Here is a 22,659-nt window from a genome sequence, read left to right on the forward strand (position 1 = left end):
ATAAGGTACATTTTCCAGAAGCTAGTTTGAAAAAAGAAAATCTGTTCCGATTTTTCATAACTAAGTTGATTAGGCATAACATGGAATTATAGACATCTTATTTAGATTCACATAAATTACAATGTGATAATATTATAATGTAACTCTTGCTTGTTAGATGATATTACATTGTTTAACTAATTAACGGAGAATTAAAACAAACTCACATTTTGATATGATTATTGCTTCACTGTGCGCTGCAAAATATTTAGCTCTCAAGAAGGGTGGGTACCAGCGTTGTCAGTCGTTCCGATTTTTGCGGGACGTCCCGCTTTTTAGGCTAAATTCACGATTACTCAACAAACACAAATAAGACGTTTAGGTTAACACAAAAATCGCGACGGATGCGTGATGGGGAAGTAGATGTACATGATCTATGAAGAATTTATCTCGTTGAAACCTTCTATTGCTGTGATTGCGAAAAATTCGAAAAAAAGACTCAACTGCATAGAAATGGCATCAGTTATTCAAGTTATTCCGGAAAAAGGGACTAAAAACATTTTAATTTTAATTGCTATACCTACCGAACGAGTATTTTCTCAGATGAATTTAAAATGGTCAGATACAACAGACAGAAATGTTCTATTGAGTTGATAAAATCGGAATTACTTATTCAATTCAACATGATATAGGTAGGTATGAAGGAAACTCTTCAGGAAGTAAAATATTTAGTCAAATACAAATAGACTATTATTTTTATAGTTAAAGAGATTTATAGTTTGTGCCATTAAATTATTGATATTATTGAAATAAACATAGGACCCGTCCAGGGTGGGCGCGTTCGGCGGAGCGTTGAACGGCGCGAGTAACTCAAACGTAAAACCGTATAAACGTATAACCGAAAAAGACTTGTCTTCGAACATGTTCACACACGGTTATACATTTGAGTTGCGCGCGCCGCTCAACGCTCCGCCAAATGCGCATACCCTGGACGGGGCCTTAGAAATATTGAACTATGCGTTATTAGGTTGTCCCGAATTTTGTTCCTGAATTCCATTTTTTTTAATTTCCCATGGTAAAAATTCCGATTTGCTAAAATAATTATCTGGCAACGCTGGTGGGTACCCACTTACCTAAATGATTATTGATTCTTATAAACTTAAATCATCGATTTAAAAAGAGATTGAAAAAAATTCAAATTCACAGTTGAATTGTGACATAACTACAATAAAATTGTAATAATATGTCAAATGCTGCATATTTGTCGCATTACTTTTTTCAAACGGCAACCCTTCAATATTTCAATGTTTGTTTTATGCATGGTTACAAATCAATACATTTTTCTGTATGTAGATATAAAATTATTTGGTAAAGATTAATGAAGGAGGTAAGTAAATACTTAAATAACAGTATATTGTATAATATTATGTATGATATTGTAGTGAATTAAACAGTTGACTATTTCAATGTTAGAGCCACCGCCCATGACGACGGCCGGCCCATGCAACGCGACCTAATGGCACTAAACGGCCGGTCGGTGTGGTAATCACCAGACGTTGTCTACACACATTGATCCTCTCTTACCTCTGTGCGCACTGTACTTCACTCAAACAGTACACAGTCCGCACGGACTGCGTGTGGTTATGGTCATCTGCCCGTTATCGTCATGGGCGGTGGCTCTTAGCGTACCTCGGAGATCGTCCATAAATATAATGTTACGCGATTAATGGTATTTTTGACCCCTCTCCCATATTTCAGTATAATATTTATTCTTAAGGTTAAGTTTGTGACGTTACATTTTATACAATTCCCCCATTCCTCTTCATTATAAATCGTCACATGATTTCAGCCTCCCCTCTCTTCCTTACGACGCAACGTGATATATGGACGACCCCTAACTACACGTTTAAATATTGTCACTTTCTTAATTTGCAGTCGGTACACCAACACAATTAATTTATGAACCGATTTGTTCATTGCTGTGATGCAAATGCGGACACGTTAATCTTAATGACGACACTGGCAATACCTTTTATTACCTACTTTCACTATTATCCAACTTGCATTTAATGCAAAACCAAACACCAGTAGACACTTCAATAATTTAACTGCTTATTTAAAAGTCCATCTCGTGAATCCACCGTTTATTAGTCACCGTGTCACCATTGTGGAATCAGTAACTCGAACCGTCCTTCCTGCCGGCCCAGTATCATAAATGCTGGTATCCACCCCCGTCATCGTAGAGCGTCGACTGGAGAGGATGCTGCGAATGATGCAGCGCCTGCTGTCCAGCGTAGTCCAGCCTGGGGATGGTCTGCTGCGAGGAGAGCGACGACTGCTGAGGAGCCGGGAGGCGGTACGCCGGCGGTGGAGCAGACCTCGGACCGGGACCTGCGCCCACCAGCAAGGAGTCGCCTTCGCTGTCACTGGACGTGTCAAGGTGGGTTTTGTCGGAGCCAGGAACGCTGCAAAATAATATTTAAAATTAATATCATAAATTTTATGTAAAATGTCTACTATGGACGAGAATGCTGTGGGTATTTTAACAGTTTTTAGCGTGGAAGACTTTAGTCATTGGGTAAGATAAAATAATTACAAGATAAAAAGAACCTTTTGTATTACAATGTTTTTAAATTTTCTGTTGAATCATATAAACTTGACTTAGCTTAAACGATCAAAAAAAATTGTACTTGATAGAAATACTGAATAATGAAATGTCATTTTATATTGATTTCCATAGTAACGCACGTATATATTATTTAATAATTTAGTTGCTAGGACCCCCTATCAACCAATAATGGTATCGAAATAACTTTTCATACAAAACAGAATTAACTAAAAATGAATTCAATTCTACTTAAAGATGGCTAAAAGTATTTAAAAAAATGCATTGGTATCGTGTTCTGATATATTCTAAAAGTTTCAAATATCTAGCTAGTCGGGAAGTTAGTAAAAAATCGATTGCATGATTTGTACCGGACAAACAACCACCGGACAAATAAGAATACGACCTAAGAAAAACGTTGTAATAATAAAAAAAACGTTGTAAAAAATAGACAGGAACATATAATATAACTATAACACATACTTTTGACCTGGTTTTTTAAGCATTTATTTTGTTCACAAATAGACAATCTGGACATTTTTCGGATAAAATTTTAATTTAGTCAAAATTATCCGATGTTTGTTTTCAAATACAAAATGGTAAATATTTTGGTGAATACACGATAAATTATTGTTATGCAATATCATAGAAATGGTTGATTGGCTTCAATGTAGGTATGTAACACTTTTTTTATTAAGCTTGTGAATTTGTCCACTATCGCAATTTTATTCCTTACGCGGTCTGAGTACTGTGGATATGATTCATGCATGAACCATAGACGGGTCGATAGATTAGAGGCCATAACATTCACCCGGAATGTGAAAGACGTGAGTTCAAGTCTCACTCGGTCAAACTGTTTTTCTAGATTTTTTTCTTATACATATATACTTACCTACCCATGTTTATAAAGAAACTAATATTCTTAAAACCTTGTGTTCGAATCTATATTCAGTATTGAATGTAAAATTAATTTAATTTTGATTGTTTTATTCCGTGATTTAATGGGCGAGTCGAGCTGACTTGCCATTTTGGTACTGTTCGGTTATACGGAATACAGCGGAAAACGCATTTTGAAAATAGCCGATAAACTGGATTATTTGTTAGTTTGGGTTAGTTTAGGTTGGGTTAGGTTAAGTATTGGTTAGGTTAACCTAACAAATAATCCAGTTTATCGGCTATTTTCAAAATGCGTTTTACGCTGTATTCCGTATAACCGAACAGTACCGCCATTTTATGATGTCGCCAGCCATGGACCCCAACATCTTGAAGCAGGCCTGTAGGCCAGGATCTTTACCCCCCATACCCATCGCTAGGGTTAAAGGTCTACAGAATTGTTTTCTAAACGTTATTTCAGGTAAAATTAAGGGTAGGTATTCGGTGTATTTTAAACGATTTTTTTCTATTGTTGAATAAATACAAGTGAATTATCGAGTTGTCGAATATCGACACACAATAGTTAAAAATTGCATCACACAACTAGATATTTTAAAATGCTAATGAGTGTATTTATCTCACTTATCGGGTCAACCCGCCACGCTTGGTCCCCAGGCTAGAGCCCTGTCAACCCCCCTTGTGGGGGCCATGTCGCCAGCTCCAGTAGGTAATAGGTTCAGAGAATACGTATTTTGGGACTACATATTTTATTAAATTTAAGTAGGTAGGTACCTAGTAATAAACGGTATATTCAATATTGGTTATATTGTATTTTGTTGACGGCAAAATAGTATGTCGCTACCAACTAGATTTAAAAACAATGAATGGCGAATTAGTTGGACTGTATCGCAGTGCCTAGAGTCGGTAGGAATTGGGGTATAAGCTCACCACACCAACAAGCAAGTTGCTTATTTTGTGAAAGGATGTTTGTTTTAGGGTCTGCTGGAAGAATCGCATTACATCAGGTCCGAACTTTGACAAAAAAATCACTAAAAAATAACTTTAATAAATTATCATGAATTGTGGTCTAAATACAAAGCTTAGGAAGCGAGTGAGCTAAATTGCTAAAATAAGATCGAGTTCAGTTAATTATTATAAAACTATTTTAATCGAGTCTAATTAGTAATTAGGTTAAAAAAAAAACACTTCCGTTTTCTAATGCATCAGATCGGTGAACAAATGAACATTGTCTACAAATTATTCGAATGCTGTATCAAAGATCTTTACGAACATTTAATGTTTAATATGTTACAAATAATGACTATGTATTTTTGTTTTACGCCACACGCTGGTGGAAACCATTGTTCACTTACGGATGTTCTTGTGATCTCGCCAAAAATCGAACCCAGAGATCTTGGATGAGAAACTAGTCCCTTATAAATTGGACTACGAGCTTATGGATAACAGATTATAACACGTAATTTAAAATAAAAACACGATACTATGTAGTACTAATTCCACACTCAGAGCCGATTTCGTCCGCTTCAAACGGAGATTTTGTCATTGATTTATTTGAATTAATAGAATGTATTTCCCAAGGCCGATTATAATATGTGGCGAAGGGTGGAGATAGGCTGTTAAGATCAAACATACCTACATAATGCACACTAAACTTTGTCAGTCAAACGTATTTGTTTTCATTGAACTAAGACTACAATGTGTAGATAGTTTTTGTTAGTTTTTTAAATTCAATTAAACCCTGTCTAATCCAAGCCATAATAGATAATAGAAAAAAATAATCGTCTATCTATAAAATATCTAGAATTATGCCATCAAACACACATAATTTTATATATTATATACTTAGATAAAAGACTATTTTTAATCAATAATTATAGTTTGGTGGCGATAGGGCTTAATGACTTTTAAAAATCAAGCTAACACCTTCTGTAATATGTGTTCTTAGTGAAATGAAAACAAATAAGCATGACTAAAAAAGTGTGCACTATTTTTTATGAATAGCAAAATGAAAATAAAATCTCAAAATATACCAGTTTATCCCTGGCACCTTGTTTGTTTTGTTGTTCATTTCAAAATTTCACTCAGGGTCGAATGGGGTAATATTAATAATTTGCCCAACAGGTAAAAAGTAAAGTTCGCTTAGAAGCGGAGCATAATATATGGGCCTCCATATGGTGGAGATTTCAAAAAAACAGAACATACAATTGCGAAAACAACATGCATTTTTTGACCGTCCGCGCGTTCGAACCCACAGCGCGCGGTTTCGTTATTCTACAAAACCGGGCCACTGTACCATCTAATCATTGTAATCTGTAATCTAATCCAACGTGAGTATGCCTAATGGAAATATTTAATAAGTAATGTCACGTCGTGAGGCTACGCATGGTAAGTTGCTAACAAATTGGTGTATCCTGCGGGAGCCTGTGGTAACCTCCGGTAACTTGCGGTTGGATTTAGTTGAGTTTGCAAAACCCTATCAGTAATGAAGCGGTTCCACTACACCAAATAGTTTTCCAGATAATTTAATCAAATTCCAAGAATCAACAATGTTGGAACACGTCATTGTGTGTGTTGGAACACATTGTGTGTTTTCAATCGATCAGTGTGTCGTGACTAGTGAATCCAATCCAGAGCCAAAATCTTGATCCCGGGATTTCGGGATTACGATTTGACGATCCCGGGATTGGCATTATTTTCAATAGTTAATATAAAATTTCTATATATACAAATAACGTTGATAAAATCGGTCAAAAATAATTTTAGTATAGTTTATGTATGAATAATAATATGGAAGTAAAACAGTTTTATTTATTTATGAAAAGATAACAAATACAAGTTCAATTAAAATAAAAAAATGACAAATGCATTAAAAAAGATGGTGGATGGAATCACTTTGTTAAAAGTGCGAAGCATTGTTTTTTCCAATCTTTCTCATTTTTATTAATGTATGTGAAAAAATAAAATGAATTGGCAACACATGGGTATTAAGTCAAACTTCATTCAAACTCAGTTTATTTCTAATGTATTCGTATGTTATTAAATGTATTTTTTCTGTTATATTTTCGTTTTTATTTTATTTTCCATAAAAATTGATAAAAAAACTCAATCCCGAAAGTTTTGGGATTATGTTTACCAATCCCGGGATTCATAGGTATCGAAAATAGTTCGGGATCCCGGGATTGGAATTCCTAGTCGTGACTGTGTCAGTTTAAAAAAAACGGCTAAATCTACGCAGTTACGCTAGTTATAATATGAATTTTATGAACTCTGACGTCCATCACAAAACAATCCAATATGCCTGAATATCCCCGATTTAAGATAATTAAAGGACTGGATGAAATTAAGATTAATCTCATTGTGACACTGTTAAAAATACCCCTCACGCCTCTCGCACACCCTCTCCTACTCTCGTAGAAGCTGTCAACCGTCGTTGCGTCGTGGCCATGTGCGGTAATATTTATGTTCATGAATCAGATGGTAACCAAATTTTAATAATTTCATGTTAAATGCTTCGCTATGAAATCTTACAGTGACCATCTGATAATACGGATAATCAGGCTGACTCCAAACTATTTGACTTCTAATGGGTCAAATGTCTGGAGCATAGAAAACGGGATAGCGGTTATGACTAGGGAATCCAATCCTGAGCCAAATTTTTGATCCCGGGATTTCAGGATTACAATTTGACGATCCCGGGATTGGCATTTTTTCGATAGTTTATATTAAGTTTTTATATATACAAAAAACATTGATAAAAACGGTCAAAAAATAATAAATTGATAATTTATACTTTTTAAGATATGTATTGTTAATATTGTGCATGTTCAATCTTGGAAATACATAAGTGTAATGGAGTAAATGTAAATAATATTGTAATATACATGATAATGTGAGAGTAAAACAGTTATATTTATTTATGAAAAGATAACAAACATAAAAACAAGTTCAATTAAAATAAAAAATAAGATATTGTGTTGACAATGTTACAGATTGCGTAAGGCAGCAAAAAATGGTTATTTATTATCCGGTATTCCCCCTGTGATCAGTGGGTCTCCAGAATAGTATTTTCTGGTAGAAACGTCTAACTAAATGTTTCTTGATTTATTTATTCAATTTCTCAAATTCATATCCCGAAAGTGCAAAGCATTGTTTTTTTCCAATCTTTCTCATTTTTATTAATTTATGTGAACAAATAAAATGAATTGGGTGATAAATCAAACTTCATTCAAACTCAGTTTATTTCTAATGTAGTTATATTTAAGTATTTTTTCTAAATTGATAAGAAAATCAATCCCAAAAGTTTCGGGATTATATTGTTTACCAATCCCGAGATTCATAGGTATCGAAAATATTTCGGAATCCCGGGATTGGAATCCCTAGTTATGACATAGGAAGTTTCGTCCTTTAAAAAAATGTAAGCAGTACCTACAGTGTGCGCAGGTTTCACGATTCTTTGACTTGGTTTAAATTCTCTGGATTGGGTCTTTACGAGGTGAAATTATTTACCTCCGTAGGTATATGGATAAGGCATCTACTTATATAGGTTTGACCAAAGTAATAATATAAGTCAAACCAGTAGTTCTACACGACACGCCATTCACACCCAGAGTTCTTACTGGGACGTTTCTGACACAATTTCATGCGCAATGCGCATCTCCGCGGTATAGTCTGAGAGGGTGAGGAAACCGTGTCCGGAAACTTGTACGTATACAGTTCACCGTGAAATGTTGTATCGGAAACGTATGGCCGTATATTAAAGACCGTCCAACCTCTTTGGGTCGTATAGTACTGACAAAAAAATCATGTCTAAATAAAACACGGTTCTTGTCGGTTTACGCTTTACAGGAAGCCAGCTGCAAACAAATTTTGAAAATAGTCGATATACTGAATTATTTGTTAAGTTATGTTAGGTTTTCATTCTTGAATTCATGAATTTTGCCACAATCAGCTATGAAAATTGAATTAATGTTCATAATGAAACTAATAAAATTGGAGACCGTTTAGTATACGGTCATCTTTTTCTCGGTTCTCCATATTGTTATCAACCTCATCGATAAACAGCAACTATACTATAATTACGATTATACAATATTACGTTACAATAATACTTAACAGAATTTAAGCGACTTTTTCAATACGTACAATCATTTGGCGTTGATTTATGCAGGTATTTTGAAAAATAAACTTGTAAAAAGCAGAGCTGGAAGTGTAACCGGAACCCTTGATTACGAAGATTGAGAACCCCGAACCGGAATCGAAAGCCTTGATAAATTACGTGGTTCCGGACGTGTTCCATTATATTATTTTCTTACCAATCACTTATGCTGGAGCCAGTTATTCAAAAAATATTCTAGTTAATTACCACCAATATACCTATAAGTTCATAATATGTATATTATAGTCTGTTGTAAGGTTTATATAAGTTTTTTTATTACTGTGATTAAATGCGTATATAAACTGTTTTTTTCCACATGCAAGGAAATCTTGAAAAATAGTAAGTACTTATAGAGATTAAGTTTTTGAGTTTTTAAATTAAAATAATAATACGTACAACTAGACAGGTAGGTTAATTTTAGAACCGGAACCCACCCCAATTTGATTTTTTTTTAAAGGAATTGAGCTCTTTAAAATGGGGATTCTAACAGGTCTTGTGAGAAGTAGGTACATACTACGAAAAACAAAATAATAATTAATATTAACACTATCGACCGAGGGAGGGTACTTGATGGGATTTGAATTTAAATTCTAATGGATTTAAGTTTTGTACTATTCCATTTGAGTAATTTTTTGCGACCCGGGTTTCGCCTTTCGGCATCTTCAGGCACTATGTGCACTCAACAAAAGTAAAATACACGTAGGTCAGTGTTTATAAAGCTTAAATATATTAGAATTTAAAATACGTAATAATTATTGTGGTATAATTCAGTGAAAATTACTAGTTTTATATATGAAAAAAAAACCTAAGTTAATTTTATAAAAAAAAATTAGTATGGTCACAGCAGGTTCTGTCAGTGTTTTTTATAGCTGCAGCTATCTGTTGTGTATATCCCAGCTCTCCTCTTTGCTGGCAGACAAATGGATGTAATAATAAGGGCATGAATTGTAACCCGACACCACGAGACGCCCCTCAAAGTATTCCGAAGAGAGCGTTCACTTTTATCCGACACTTTATTGGGCGAACTTCAGGGGCGCCTCGTTACGTTTTAATTATTATTTTATTTTATTTAATATACGACGTATGTACTCTGCAAATAGCTGCATTTCCCTCTGAGATGGCCTAATAAACACCGGTAGCTCAAAAAAAAGTAAATAATTTATTGCCTAATTAAAAATCATACATTATTTAAGTAATCCAGATAACAGATTAATAAGACAGAACCGCCGCCATAGAGTCATAGACCTACATAGCTCAGTACGTAGGGCGCTGGCCTTTCATCCGGTGGTTCCGGGTTTTATTCATGGTGAGGTCACAATATAGGTAGGTATGTACGTGATTTTCTCAATGCCTGGCTGTTTGTAATTGTTTAACTTTTATTACTACCTACACTACAGTCATTGGGTCTCTAAGCTTGGTGTGATGCTAAATAGAATGTAAGACTTTGACAGCAGTTTTTGTTAATGACTTAATGATGGGAAAGTCATCAAGACAAGTCACCTTGAATGTCCTCACAAATCACCAATAATTAGGAAATCCAATCCCGGGATCCCGAACCCCGGGATCCCGGGATCCCGAGCTATTTTCGATACCTATGAATCCCGGGATTGATAAACATAATCCCGGGATTTCGGGATTGATTTTTTTATCAATTTTTATGGAAAATATAACAGAAAAAATACTTTTAATACAAAATAACTACATTAGAAATAAACTGAGTTTGAATGAAGTTTGATGTGTAGGTTGCCGATTCATTTTATTTTTTCACATAGATTATTAAAAATGAGAAAGATTGGTAAAAAAACAATGCTTCGCACTTTTAACAAAGTAATTCCATCATGATATCATACGTTTTACTGCAGTTTCATATTTGGCTGACTAATTAGATTTATGAAGCGGAAAGGCCATAAGTACGCCATGATTATTTGCTTTACTATTTTAAATCTCGCTGATCTATTCATTATGTCTTTACTATCAGAAATAGCAATCTCATATTAAATTCACATTATTATTTACTCCATTAAACTTGTGTATTTCCAAGATTTAACGTATACAATATTAACAATAAATGTCTTAAATAGTATAAATTATACTAGATTTATTTTTGACCGATTTTATCAATGTTATTTGTAAATATAAAAATTTTATATTAACAATGGAAAAAAATCCCAATCCCGGGACCAGTCCCGGGATCCCGGGATTGTCAAATTGTAATCCCGAAATCCCGGGATCAGAATTTTGGCTCGGGATTGGATTCCCTACCAATAATGAATGCGCATTGCTTTTACGTGACAAACTTCAACGGATATTATGATAGGTATGCAGGTACATATGTTAATATTGAAAAGGATATAATATTTTTTCAACACGTGTTTAAGTTTATTTCATATGTCTCCATACTCTAGCATCGTACCTTATCAAACCACACCTGGGTACACCTGATACATTTTTCGTTATTTTTGTGTTACGTGAAATAATTACATAAATAATGTAATACATTTAACATCTCAGATTCTATAATTGACATAAGAAGTCGTGAACACATTCGATTTTCACTAATGTGTAGCGTAAATGATTTTTTATTCTTGATAAACTGGAAAGAGACTATACCTCGTCAATTAATGTATTTTAACCCAAAAGATTTATGGCACCAACGTCACCTCTGAGGCTCTGACTATCACACCCGAAGAGGACCGACTGTCCGCATGGAAAATTGAATTAACTTCCGAGGACCAAAAAGAATGAATAAAACCAGCAGAGCATTTACCTCCTAGTGTCATTCTCGAGTAGGTACCGTACATGGAAAGTCATCACAAGTCTGCGAACTAAAATAGGACGCAGTCAAAGACAATATAGTGAAATGGATAATCTCTGATGACCTAGCTTGCATTAAATTTGATTATACATATTTACACATTTAAACAATATTCAGTAGTTGACAATCGAAACTGGACGTGTCCACTTTTTTTTTCGACCATGTCCGATCTTAATACGATCATATGGGCCTTCACAGAGTGGAGGTTTGTATTACCAGATTTTGTTTTTACGAGAAATGGATGTCAGTCACTTGCTCAACCTATTAGGTCGATACTATGACTTATACACAAATTGAAAAACAATATGTGTAGTTGCTAGACCCAGGATTCGATCCTAGGACTCACGACCCCCATACCCACGATGGCCGCGCGGCTTAAGCGTCGGCCTATGCTCTATAGCGTCCACTTTTACCATTCAGGATAAATGAACTTTTCTGTAATTCGAATTGCGAGTAATGATGTAGGTAATATTTAAAAAATATATAAGTAGGTAGGTACTTAGAAATGATATACAAACTATGAACATAATATAGGTATATTTTTAATTACATACGTCATCAATGGACATGTCTCATTTTGAATATCAATAACGTTGGACATGTCCCGATTTGAAAGTCACCTTATTTTTAAAATCGGCACTGTTCTGGCAGAAGACACTAATTCGAAAAAAAGACATATTGAGTTAGTTATACCAAAATGTTCCTTATTTCAAACTTTACCGTCTGGAAACCTTCTTAATAAATAAACAGTCTTTATTTTAAAGTCATCCTTTTTACGATTACTTAATAAACTCACATGATAGACCATTTCAAATATTTTAACAACTTCAATGTCAAATTTACTTAAAACTACTATTCTCCAGTTAGTGTGTTTTGCCAGAACAGAGACGAAATAATCTTTCCACGATGAAATTGATGTTTTTTGGTGATCGTTTAAAGTCAACCAGATGTGTGAGCACAACCTAGTTACCTATGTATAGAGTTAATCCGCTAATAACTCATTTTGGTTATATACTTATGGGATGCTGTGTGTGGATTGATTGTTAAATACTGAAATACTAATTCATACAACTGGGCTATAATGTAGATGTAGATGGATACTTCACTCTATAAAAATAAATCATTTTAAATATTATAATCTATTTTATCGGAATCGCCGGTTTTGATAAAATTAACCTGAGGGCACCTGAGTGTTGATGAAGATTTACGGCGAGGATATTAACGAGTAGATTTGTGTTGTCTGGGAGGTGGCAGCACAGCGCTGATCAGGGTGGCATTAGGTGGAAAGAAGAGGAAGACGTGTGGAGGCTGGGGGTCGAAGGGAGAGGGGTGTACGGGCCGCGGGCCACTGCACTAATGCGACACCCGATACTCTTCATAACATGAACGCACACCACCACGCGACAGCGTGGATACACAGCTTCCGCAACTAAGAGGCAACTCAATTTTCTTGGTGGAAAACATTATATTAATTAAAAATAACTCAAATTTCAACATACGTAATTTAACTATGAAAAGTGTTAATGAATCGCCTTCAAAACTGTGGTTTCTATCGCAGGGCAAACGCATTTGAACCGTTCCGTTGACGCAGACTACGTTAGGCGGATGTTTTTGAAACTTAGTTTTACCGTCTGTTCGCAGCCAAAAGCGGATGAACTAGATACTGAATTTACACAATACAGAGGAATAATGTGACGTCCCGTGGGGATAGGCAGATTTAGCGTCGCTTGGGGTAGTAGTTACTCGAAGGGCGGCAAATCGAGGAAAATCATTTGGTATATATAGAAATAGCTACATAAACTTAGTAGTAACGAAAATATCTTTTCATTAAAAAATTCAGCTCACTGGTTGGATATAAAATGTATTAATTAACATAAAAGGTTTAACAGGACGTTTTTTGTCGAGTTCGCGATGTCTAGTTTACTTCTGTTGCCCTTTGACGTCCATGGTGACCATAAACGACACGTTCACGGATGATGCAAAATACTGTATAAAAAATGGGGCGATATTTTGGCGCTACCCAAGGGCGGAATTTTGTCTAGGGACGTCAGTGAGTAATGTGGTTTCTTCTTAAAAATGCTAACATTTTTCAAATAAAATAGTCCCTCCGCAGGCGACGTTTCCCCCGATTAGAGCAAATTTGTGATGTGTGTTTATCTCACTTATCAGGTCGACCCACCATGCCGGGCCCCCCTAGAGCCCTGTCAGCCCCCCCTTGTGGGGGCCATGGGTATAGGTACCTAGTTGGTGCAAGCATGTTTAATGGAAAAAGTGCACATTTTTTCAGTCATACTGACTTGTTTTCGTTAAAGAATACATATTACAGATGGCGTTAGTTAGTTTTTTAAAATCCATTTACCCCTGCCTAACAAAACTATAATCGATAAAAAAATATTCTATAAAATATCAAAAATTATGTATGGTTTAACGGATATTTTATAAATAAACGAATATGTTTTGAATTTAATCTACTATAGATTGGATTTGGCTGTGTTTAATTGAATTTTAAAAACTAACAAACACTATCTACTTACTCTACAGTCTACACATTGTAGTCTTAGTTGAATGTAAACCAATACGTTTCACTGACAAAGTTTAATGTGCTCTAGTTATGTCGGATCTTAACAGTCTACCTCCACCCTTCACCACTGCACTGTATAGTTATCTTCATATGCGTGTTCTCATAATTTTCAAAATTAATCGCGACGGGGTGAATGAATTAAAATTATTTTAGAGCCAGCGGTGCACACAAACACACCACTACCACGAAACGAGATCGAGCTAAAACCAACACCACCAAAATCCTCACGAAAGTCAGAAGTGACTATGGAGGTAGGTTGTAGAGTTGTATACAAAGCAGGCAAACAGAACAATGTATAGGCGAATAACATTCTAAATAGAGAACGTAGAATCGCGTTAAGTGCAGGGGTGGGTTCGTGGGCGCTGACTGCCACGTGTGCTGAAATAATTATCATATCCATTGCGATAATCTACTGATGGGTGATTCCCGATCCACGATAACTAGTGACGTCCCTAGGTGAATTGCCGCCCTTGCCGTCCACTTTCATATTTTTTAATTTCAAATTGTCTGAAAAATCGTTAGGTACCTAGAGTGGCCGTCACCTAACCTTGCCATTTGGAATAAATTTTTGAAAAATTTAAAAAGTGAGTAAACCAATCGTGCTTGGAATTTACTAATACAATTTTATACGGCGTACGTGAGTAAACCACTCAAGTGCCTGGCTTTTACTAATACAATTATACGGTTGCGTATACACACAAATCCTTGTCACTGTGTAAAATGACAAGGTTATCGGGAGGATACTCTACTCACCTAATTTATTATTTATTTTCGGCTCTTAAGCAGACATCTAAACTAAAAAACTTTAAATTAACATACACACCATATCTACAGAGAATCAGAGCATTTCCACGAAACCTACTCTCAAAACAGTGGTGATTTAAGGTAAGGTACACACAGCGAACTCAGAAATAATGGGAACTGAAATACCTAACGGATAAGGAGAAGCAGGCAACCGATCTCGAGTAATGAAGAATATGGGATAAATTTGTGTCAAGAATACGTCATACGTCGAATACTGACAGCTCCTCTCGGTGTATGCATTGACGCCCATTTAATATTGGTGTATTACACACACTATTGCACGTTCATGATGCGTGGTTCATTTTCGTAGGATACTCACACATTCAAAACCCTGCGTCAAAATTTACTGTATTGGTATATAGCCTATCGGAATGCTATTTATTAATCTGTTCTGTGGGTACACCCTTGTGGAAAATTTGCATGTGCGTTAAAACGCCATTACAACATGTATTATAAATTATAATACAACAATATGTTTTTTATAATGAAGCGATCGCATCGCATTCACTCATTTCAAATGATATGTTCAAGTTATAATAGTAAATTTTCGCCGCCTTTAGTAATGTACCGCACCTATGCAGCGCATGACCTGCCCACCCCCACGTGGCGTCACTATTAAGTTATAATAGTAAATTTTCGCCGCCTTTAGTAATGTACCGCACCTATGCAGCACATGACCTGCCCACCCCCACGTGGCGTCACTATTGCAACGCTTAAAGCTTAAAACACGAATACTTATTGTCACAATAATATGGTTGTGCGTCGAAAGGATTTGACGAGCGGCTATCAAATATTCGTCCAGTTTTACCCCGTGTCAGATGTTAGATTTTTACATATACAGTTCGCCGTATCACACTTCACCGTGAAATGTTGTATCGGAAATATAATAATATGGTCGTATAAGACCGTACAACCTCTTTGGGTCGTACAGTACTGAGATAAAATTCATGTCTAAATTAAACACGGTTCTTGTCGGCTTACGCTTACAGGAAGCCAGCAGCAAACAAATTTTGAAAATAGCCGATAGGTATACTGGATTATTTGTTAGGTTAGGTTAGGTTTTCATTCTTAAATTCATGAATTTTGTCAAAATCAGCTATGAAAATTGAATTAATGTTCATACTGAATCTAATAGAATTGAAGCTCAATGTCATCTCTTTCTGATAGAAAGCTCACAGCGAACTCTGCTACGGTGAAATGTTGTACGTACAATTTACATGTAACCGTTTTACCCATTACCTAAAGCCCTTTACCTTGAAGGGTAATTTTTTGTATTGTTCTGAATAATAATAATTATTAGTATGTGACATGCGTTTATATTATTTTGAACGAGTCAAAATGCAATGACCCATATTCTAGCCGTCTAGCGAGATGTCAGATGACACACTAATATTTTCTGATGCTAAAATTTCATATTGTGAAAATAAGTGAGTGCTCACACATTGGCGACCTACAAAACTGACAGCGATGACAATTAGGCACACATTGTGGATGTGGCATTAATTCAATGAAATTCTCCTTTTCGCTCGTAATACCTACCTACCTATTACTAAATTACTCATGTGAAACGCATGCAAATACGAGCACATTGTTGATTAAAGTAATATTATAATTATGAAGATTATTACGATTGTACGGATCCTTGAAGAATTTGTCCGCAAGAACTTGAAACATTTCCAATTTAGCTACCTAGGTATTATTTATTATATCTATCATAATATCTAACTTCTTTTCGTTAGTAAAATTCACAAATATTACTACTTTATTATACTTCACATTAGAATTAATTGTAAATGTTATATTTAGTACTAACTTATCTAAGTGAATACGAAATATTTGCTTTTTGATCAGCATAATATTGAGCAGGGAACACAAAAATAATGATAAGTAGGTACGTTACCTATCTGGTTGCGGTTGTAAGAATGTGGAGAAGTGTGGAGAAATATCAGTTGAGGTATGGTCCAAAAAGATCGTGATTAGGCGATGCGCGGATTGTGCAAATGACGCGAGCCGAACGAAATATAATTTGTCATAAAAATTCAACACGCATCCATTTAATGTTATGTTATATTAGTAATAATAATAGTATATTCATTGACATGTGTTCTTTTTCAAGTAAATGGGTAACGTTTTTTAGTCATCTTTATACGATTTAAGAATATATTCCTCCGACGCCATCACAGAACAAATTGACGTGCTTGCACCTCGACTATCTGTCTCCGATTGGCGACGAGTGAAAAATTTCGTCCCACCTACTGTTGAAAATTATTTGCCGTTTCACTTGCGCTCTGTCTCGTGAAAAAATTGCAAATGGCCCCGTTTCGGGAATTATTATGAAAATCTTTACATTTTTTTTTAAATAAAATTTAACAATAAACTTGACATGTCGTACAAACCTATTTCCACAAATAAAAATAAGATTTAGTGTTGTTTTGTTATAAAGTTTTTAGGCGATCTTAATAATACATATACCTAAGTAACATGAATTCCGGATAATGAGAGTTTTGTACCATTTCATAGGATTTGGGTTCAATTTTCAAAAATTCGTCTTCCCACATTTGCAATGTCGTTAGATATTGAATGATATTATTAATTAAATGATCGTAAAAAATACATTATTAATTTATGAGTACAAAACAGTGATGTCCCGTCCCGCAGGGGGGAGACACACAATGCACTGGTTATACCTATGCGGCAGATAAAAGAACGAAACATAATAATATCATTTTTGACAGCATATTTCGTAAATAAAAAGTTTTTCCAGTTGACAACATAATAAATCGACAACACGACTCAGCAAAATTAATCAAGATTAAATGCAATTAATTCCTGATGTGAGGCGGAGATTGCTGCAAAAGAAGTCGCCCGCTTACTCAACACCACAGAACAGATAATAAAGAATACCAATAGGCTATATTCAATACGCCGCATGGTGAAGCAGGCTTTTGAATGTGTGAGTGTCCTACTAAAATGAAGCACGCATTATGCACGTGCAATAGTGTGTGTAATACACCAACATTAAATGAGCGTAAATGCATAAAACGAGAGCAGTTTTCAGTATTCGACGTAAAACGTATTCTAGACACGAGTGTAAGTTTAACCCGGATTCTTCCTTACTCGAGTCGGTTACCTGCTATCGCCTTACCCGTTATGTATTTCAGTTCCCATTATTTCTGAGTTCCCTGCTCAACACACTATTATATTAATTAGGTATAATAATGTAATATGTATGTATGGTTTAATAAACTATCAGTATTTTATCAGCCTCGCAACTTCTTCCCATGTGCGTCCATCTAACGATTTTCTTTGAAGCAGATTACGCAATCGATTCGTCAGACGATTTAAAAGGGAGCCTCGAAACAGTTCATAACAGTCATTCAATTTTTTAAATCACAATTGAGTATAAAACATTACCCAAAACATAACAAAATCCCTGCAAATGACAACAAAAGGGCATATCAAACAACCACACAAACGGATGTGCACTTGTACACAACAAAATAATTCACTAATATTATTAGCTACATATGTGTCATCAACTCACTACTGCCATCTTTGATAATTATTGGATAGATAAGTAAATTGTTATTTTTACTACATACGTTGGTGTTGGTAGTTGGAATTAATGGTTTTATGTTGGGTGACTGCGTCAACACGAAAGACGAGTCACAGACGGTTCAGCAGCCATGAAGTACCTATAAAGCTTTCTGCACACGAATACCACTAGACGCTACCACACATAGTAGGAATTCGAAGGTTTTGCGTTCGTAACCGGCCCGCTTATTGCCTCCCATGATAATATTATTCAATGTCAAAACCTACGATTTCCTTATATTTATAGTCGTGTCCGGAAACTTGTACGTATGCAGTTCGCCGTATCACACTTCACCGTGAAATGTTGTAATCGGAAATATATGGCCGTATATTAAAGACCGTCCAACATCTTTGGGTCGTACAGTACTCACATAAAATTCATGTCTAAATAAAATACGGTTATTGTCGGTTTACACTCGACAGGAAACATGCAACAAATTTTGAAAATAGCCGATATACTGGATTATTTATTGGGTTAGGTTAGGTTTTCATTCTTGAATTCGTGAATTTTTCCAAAATCAGCTATGAAAATTATGAACAATAATCCGAGACAGTATAGTATACAGTCATCTCTTTCCGATAAGAAAGGTGACGGCGAACTGTGCCACGGTGAAATGTTTTACGTACAATTTACATGTAACCATTTCTGGTAACGTCCAGTATTGTAATGTGCGATGGTCATATACATTGATATTATCCTGAAGAATGGATTTTCGCCGTTATTTTCTAGACAGACAGCAGGAGAGGGCACCTAAATCAACCCCCTAATAGATATTGTAACATAAATTCTGCGCGCGCATCCCAAATCAACCCCATTAAATTATTTTCACCATCCCATTCGCCACTGTTTGTTAAAGGCGTGGTCTGTGTTTTTATAAAAAAAATTGGACTTGCGCAGAATATTAAGTACTTTCGTGATATCAAAAGACAAGCTCGCATTGAACAGCTGTTTCACTCTCTTAAAAGAAAATCTTCTGACCATTTTAGAAAACATCGATTTTCAGATTTTCCGGTGTTGTGAAAAAATACATCGTCTATGAAGACTCGTTATTGACACCGACGAAAAACACTGCAATTATTTAGTTTCCAATTGCAAACAAATATTAGCCAAACTTTATTTTCCACATTACAATAATTTTACATTTTCCAAATTTTGAAACTTGAAAAGCGCTTCAGGTTTTCCGGACACCAAACCACCTCGCCCCGCACTACATCCGGTCTTAAATAGGCGTGGATATTGCCGGAAATGATGACATAAAAAAAACAAATGAAAATTTCATTGCTATCATTCGCATTACGCACTGAAAAATAATCATTATTAAGGGGGGACATGCTCGTCGAAGGTCAAAATTGAGTTTTTATTGTATTTTCAAACCATGATCCTGGACACTCCTTAAACGTTGTAGATAATCTATTTATATAATTTTGAAGCCTTATTATTCTTTATAGTTATTTTAAACATTTGATGACTGCATGAAGTATTTTTGTTACATAAAATAGTATTCTTTTAAACCTCTCGCTCTAATGTTTTAGAATATGGTCATATTTCGGTACAGAACTGTGCAGTGGTGTTAAGATTTTTTACATTTATTAATTTTTAAACACATTTATAAAACCATTAGTATAATTTATTACGAGATAATTTTTGTAAAATATTCACGATAAAAAATTATTTTGATAATCTCTGTAATCCCAAATTTGACAAGAATTAGGCATTTTATTATTCAAAAAATCGGCAAGATTAACACATTTGAAGATGATTCTAAAGATACTTATTATAAGCTATGTCTTTGACCATTCAAGTGTGATAAACATCTTATGAATAATGATTGCTTTATAATAATTATTGACCTAAGAATAAGGTAGTGTTTTTTTGAAATACGCCATTTCTTTTGTCATTCCCTAGTGGTTAAGCTACAACATACGGCCGTAGCCATAAAATGACAAACTATAATTAAAGTAGGAAGTAAAATTATGTTAACGCGCGTGTTTGAACATGTACCTAACGGATTTTTTTTTTATTTTTTTTTTAAACGGTACATGTTCAAATACGCGCGTCAATATCATTTTACTCCCTACTTCAATTATAGTTTGTCAATTTATGGCTACGGCCGTATGTTGTAGCTTAACCACTGGGGAATGACAAAAGAAATGGCGTATTTCAAAAAAACACTACCTTATTCTTAGGTCAATAATTATTATAAAGCAATCATTATTCATAAGATGTTTATCACACTTGAATGGTCAAAGACATAGCTTATAATAAATATCTTTAGAATTATCTTGAAATGTGTTAATCTTGCCGATTTTTTGAATAATAAAATGCCTAATTCTTGTCAAATTTGGGATCACAGAGATTATCAATATAATTTTTTATCGTGAATATTTTACAAAAATTATCTCGTAATAAATTATGCTAATGGTTTTATAAATGCGGTTAAAAATTAATAAATGTAAAAAATCTTAACACCACTGCACAGTTATGTACCGAAATATGACTATATTCTAAAACATTAGAGCGAGAGGTTTAAAAGAATACTATTTTATGTAACAAAAATACTTTATGCAGTCATCAAATGTTTAAAATAACTATAAAGGATAATAAGGCTTCAAAATTATATAAATAGATTATCTACAACGTTTAAGGAGTGTCCAGGATCATGGTTTGAAAATACAATAAAAACTCAATTTTGACCTTCGACGAGCATGTCCCCCCTTAATACATACGTGAATAGTATGGTAAACGTAAACTAAGGACATATTAAATATACGAGCAGACGATCGAGCGTGATTTCTTAAAGAGGGTGGGTTAGAATATAGATTATTTTTCTATAATTTAAGAGATAGATATTATTATTAAAAAAAAAACTAAATTTTCCACGTGGATACAAGTTTTATTGTTCAACTGGCGTGTATTAATCCGACGAGGACCGTGTTCTCAGCGCTAGTCCATACATTTTTTTGAGAATTCGCCATCTTGTAGTTGTTGAAATCGAGCAGTAGAATGAACGACCGTTTGTGTGGCTCGCGAGCGGGCGCGTATTCGGCTATTTTCGAACGCTTTCAGCAATCTTCGCTTGCTAATGAATGGATCGCACGACGGAATAATAGAAAATTTTCTACTTTTGTCCCGATCGCTCACGATCCTCGAAAACCATAGAGAATAGAGTTTGACAGTCGTGGCAGACGATCGGGCAAGACGCAATCTGCCAATGTAATTTGAGCTTAAGTTACATTAGGGTACGATTTTTATAAAATTATTAAACACGGATACATATTACGTCATATTGTGTTAATTGTAAAACAATTAATTGCGGAAATAGGTAATAATTTTACATAGGAACGCGAGGGTACGAAAACTTTATAGGGGGACTGACTTTATGCAATATTTTTCTGTTATTTTACATGGGGCATGTTCCAAAATTATAGATACCAGCAGAAAGTACCAAATATCTAATCAACAATAATTTAGAAATTATTTCGTACACTTTTCGATGGGCTTTCCAGCTAGTTTAATGTAAGTAAGTACCTTATTTTAATATTAATACTATCGACTGAGGGTACTTGATGGATTGTGAATTTAAAGCCTAATGGGATGAAGTTTTGTACTATTCCACTCAAATGTAATAGTACAAATGTAATAGTACAAAAAATCCATTAGAATTTGGAATACCTAATTTTGTAAGTCGCTAATAAGACAGGGGCATATTATTATATCCATTGAAAAGAATCCATTCTGTGGCAAACTATTTCGTAGTATTTTTGAAAATAATACACCTGCTTATTTATCTTAATCTACGGTCGCTAATTATAATTTATACAATATCGATTAGAGAAAATAAAAACGTGAGAATAGTTTCCATTACTTGTCTACAAGTAAAAAATCGTCTTGATATGAGATACAAAAGACTTCGGAACTCTAATAATATGAAAATGATTCGGAAAATATATAATATATATTATAAATAGCACCATTTTTTTCGGGATACGCCCAAAGAACTTCGATGTATCATTACCAGATACCATGGGAATAATCCTCGTAAAAAACTCTCAAGATACCTCCGCTATGGACATCCTTATGTCGTGAAGTGGAAATGGTGTTTCAACTATTTATCATTTATACTGTTTATAGAATCTTACGGGGAGTCCGGGCCGCCCCACGCCAGGAATACCAACACTCCAGCTAGTTAGCGTCTTGTTGTAGTATATTTATTCTAATTTTATACCCCGCA

At 34.8% G+C, this 22,659-nt stretch overlaps 1 protein-coding gene across 1 annotated transcript in view; it reads right to left on the reverse strand.

Annotated features, from left to right (window-relative positions):
- Nucleotides 1–896: 896 nt before the first annotated feature.
- Nucleotides 897–22,659, reverse strand: part of so (SIX homeobox 1 protein sine oculis) — a 58,720-nt gene continuing 36,957 nt past the window's right edge. Inside the window, exon 6 of the mRNA XM_085954814.1 lies at nt 897–2,444. Within this exon, the coding sequence (XP_085810940.1) occupies nt 2,189–2,444 (256 nt within the window). The 3' untranslated portion in view covers nt 897–2,188. The remainder of the gene's footprint in view (nt 2,445–22,659) is intronic.

This window comes from Rhyacophila brunnea, unplaced genomic scaffold (assembly GCF_057557595.1).
Source record: "Rhyacophila brunnea isolate RB1 unplaced genomic scaffold, BYU_Rbru_1.0 scaffold_4, whole genome shotgun sequence".
Classification (NCBI taxonomy): domain Eukaryota; kingdom Metazoa; phylum Arthropoda; class Insecta; order Trichoptera; family Rhyacophilidae; genus Rhyacophila; species Rhyacophila brunnea.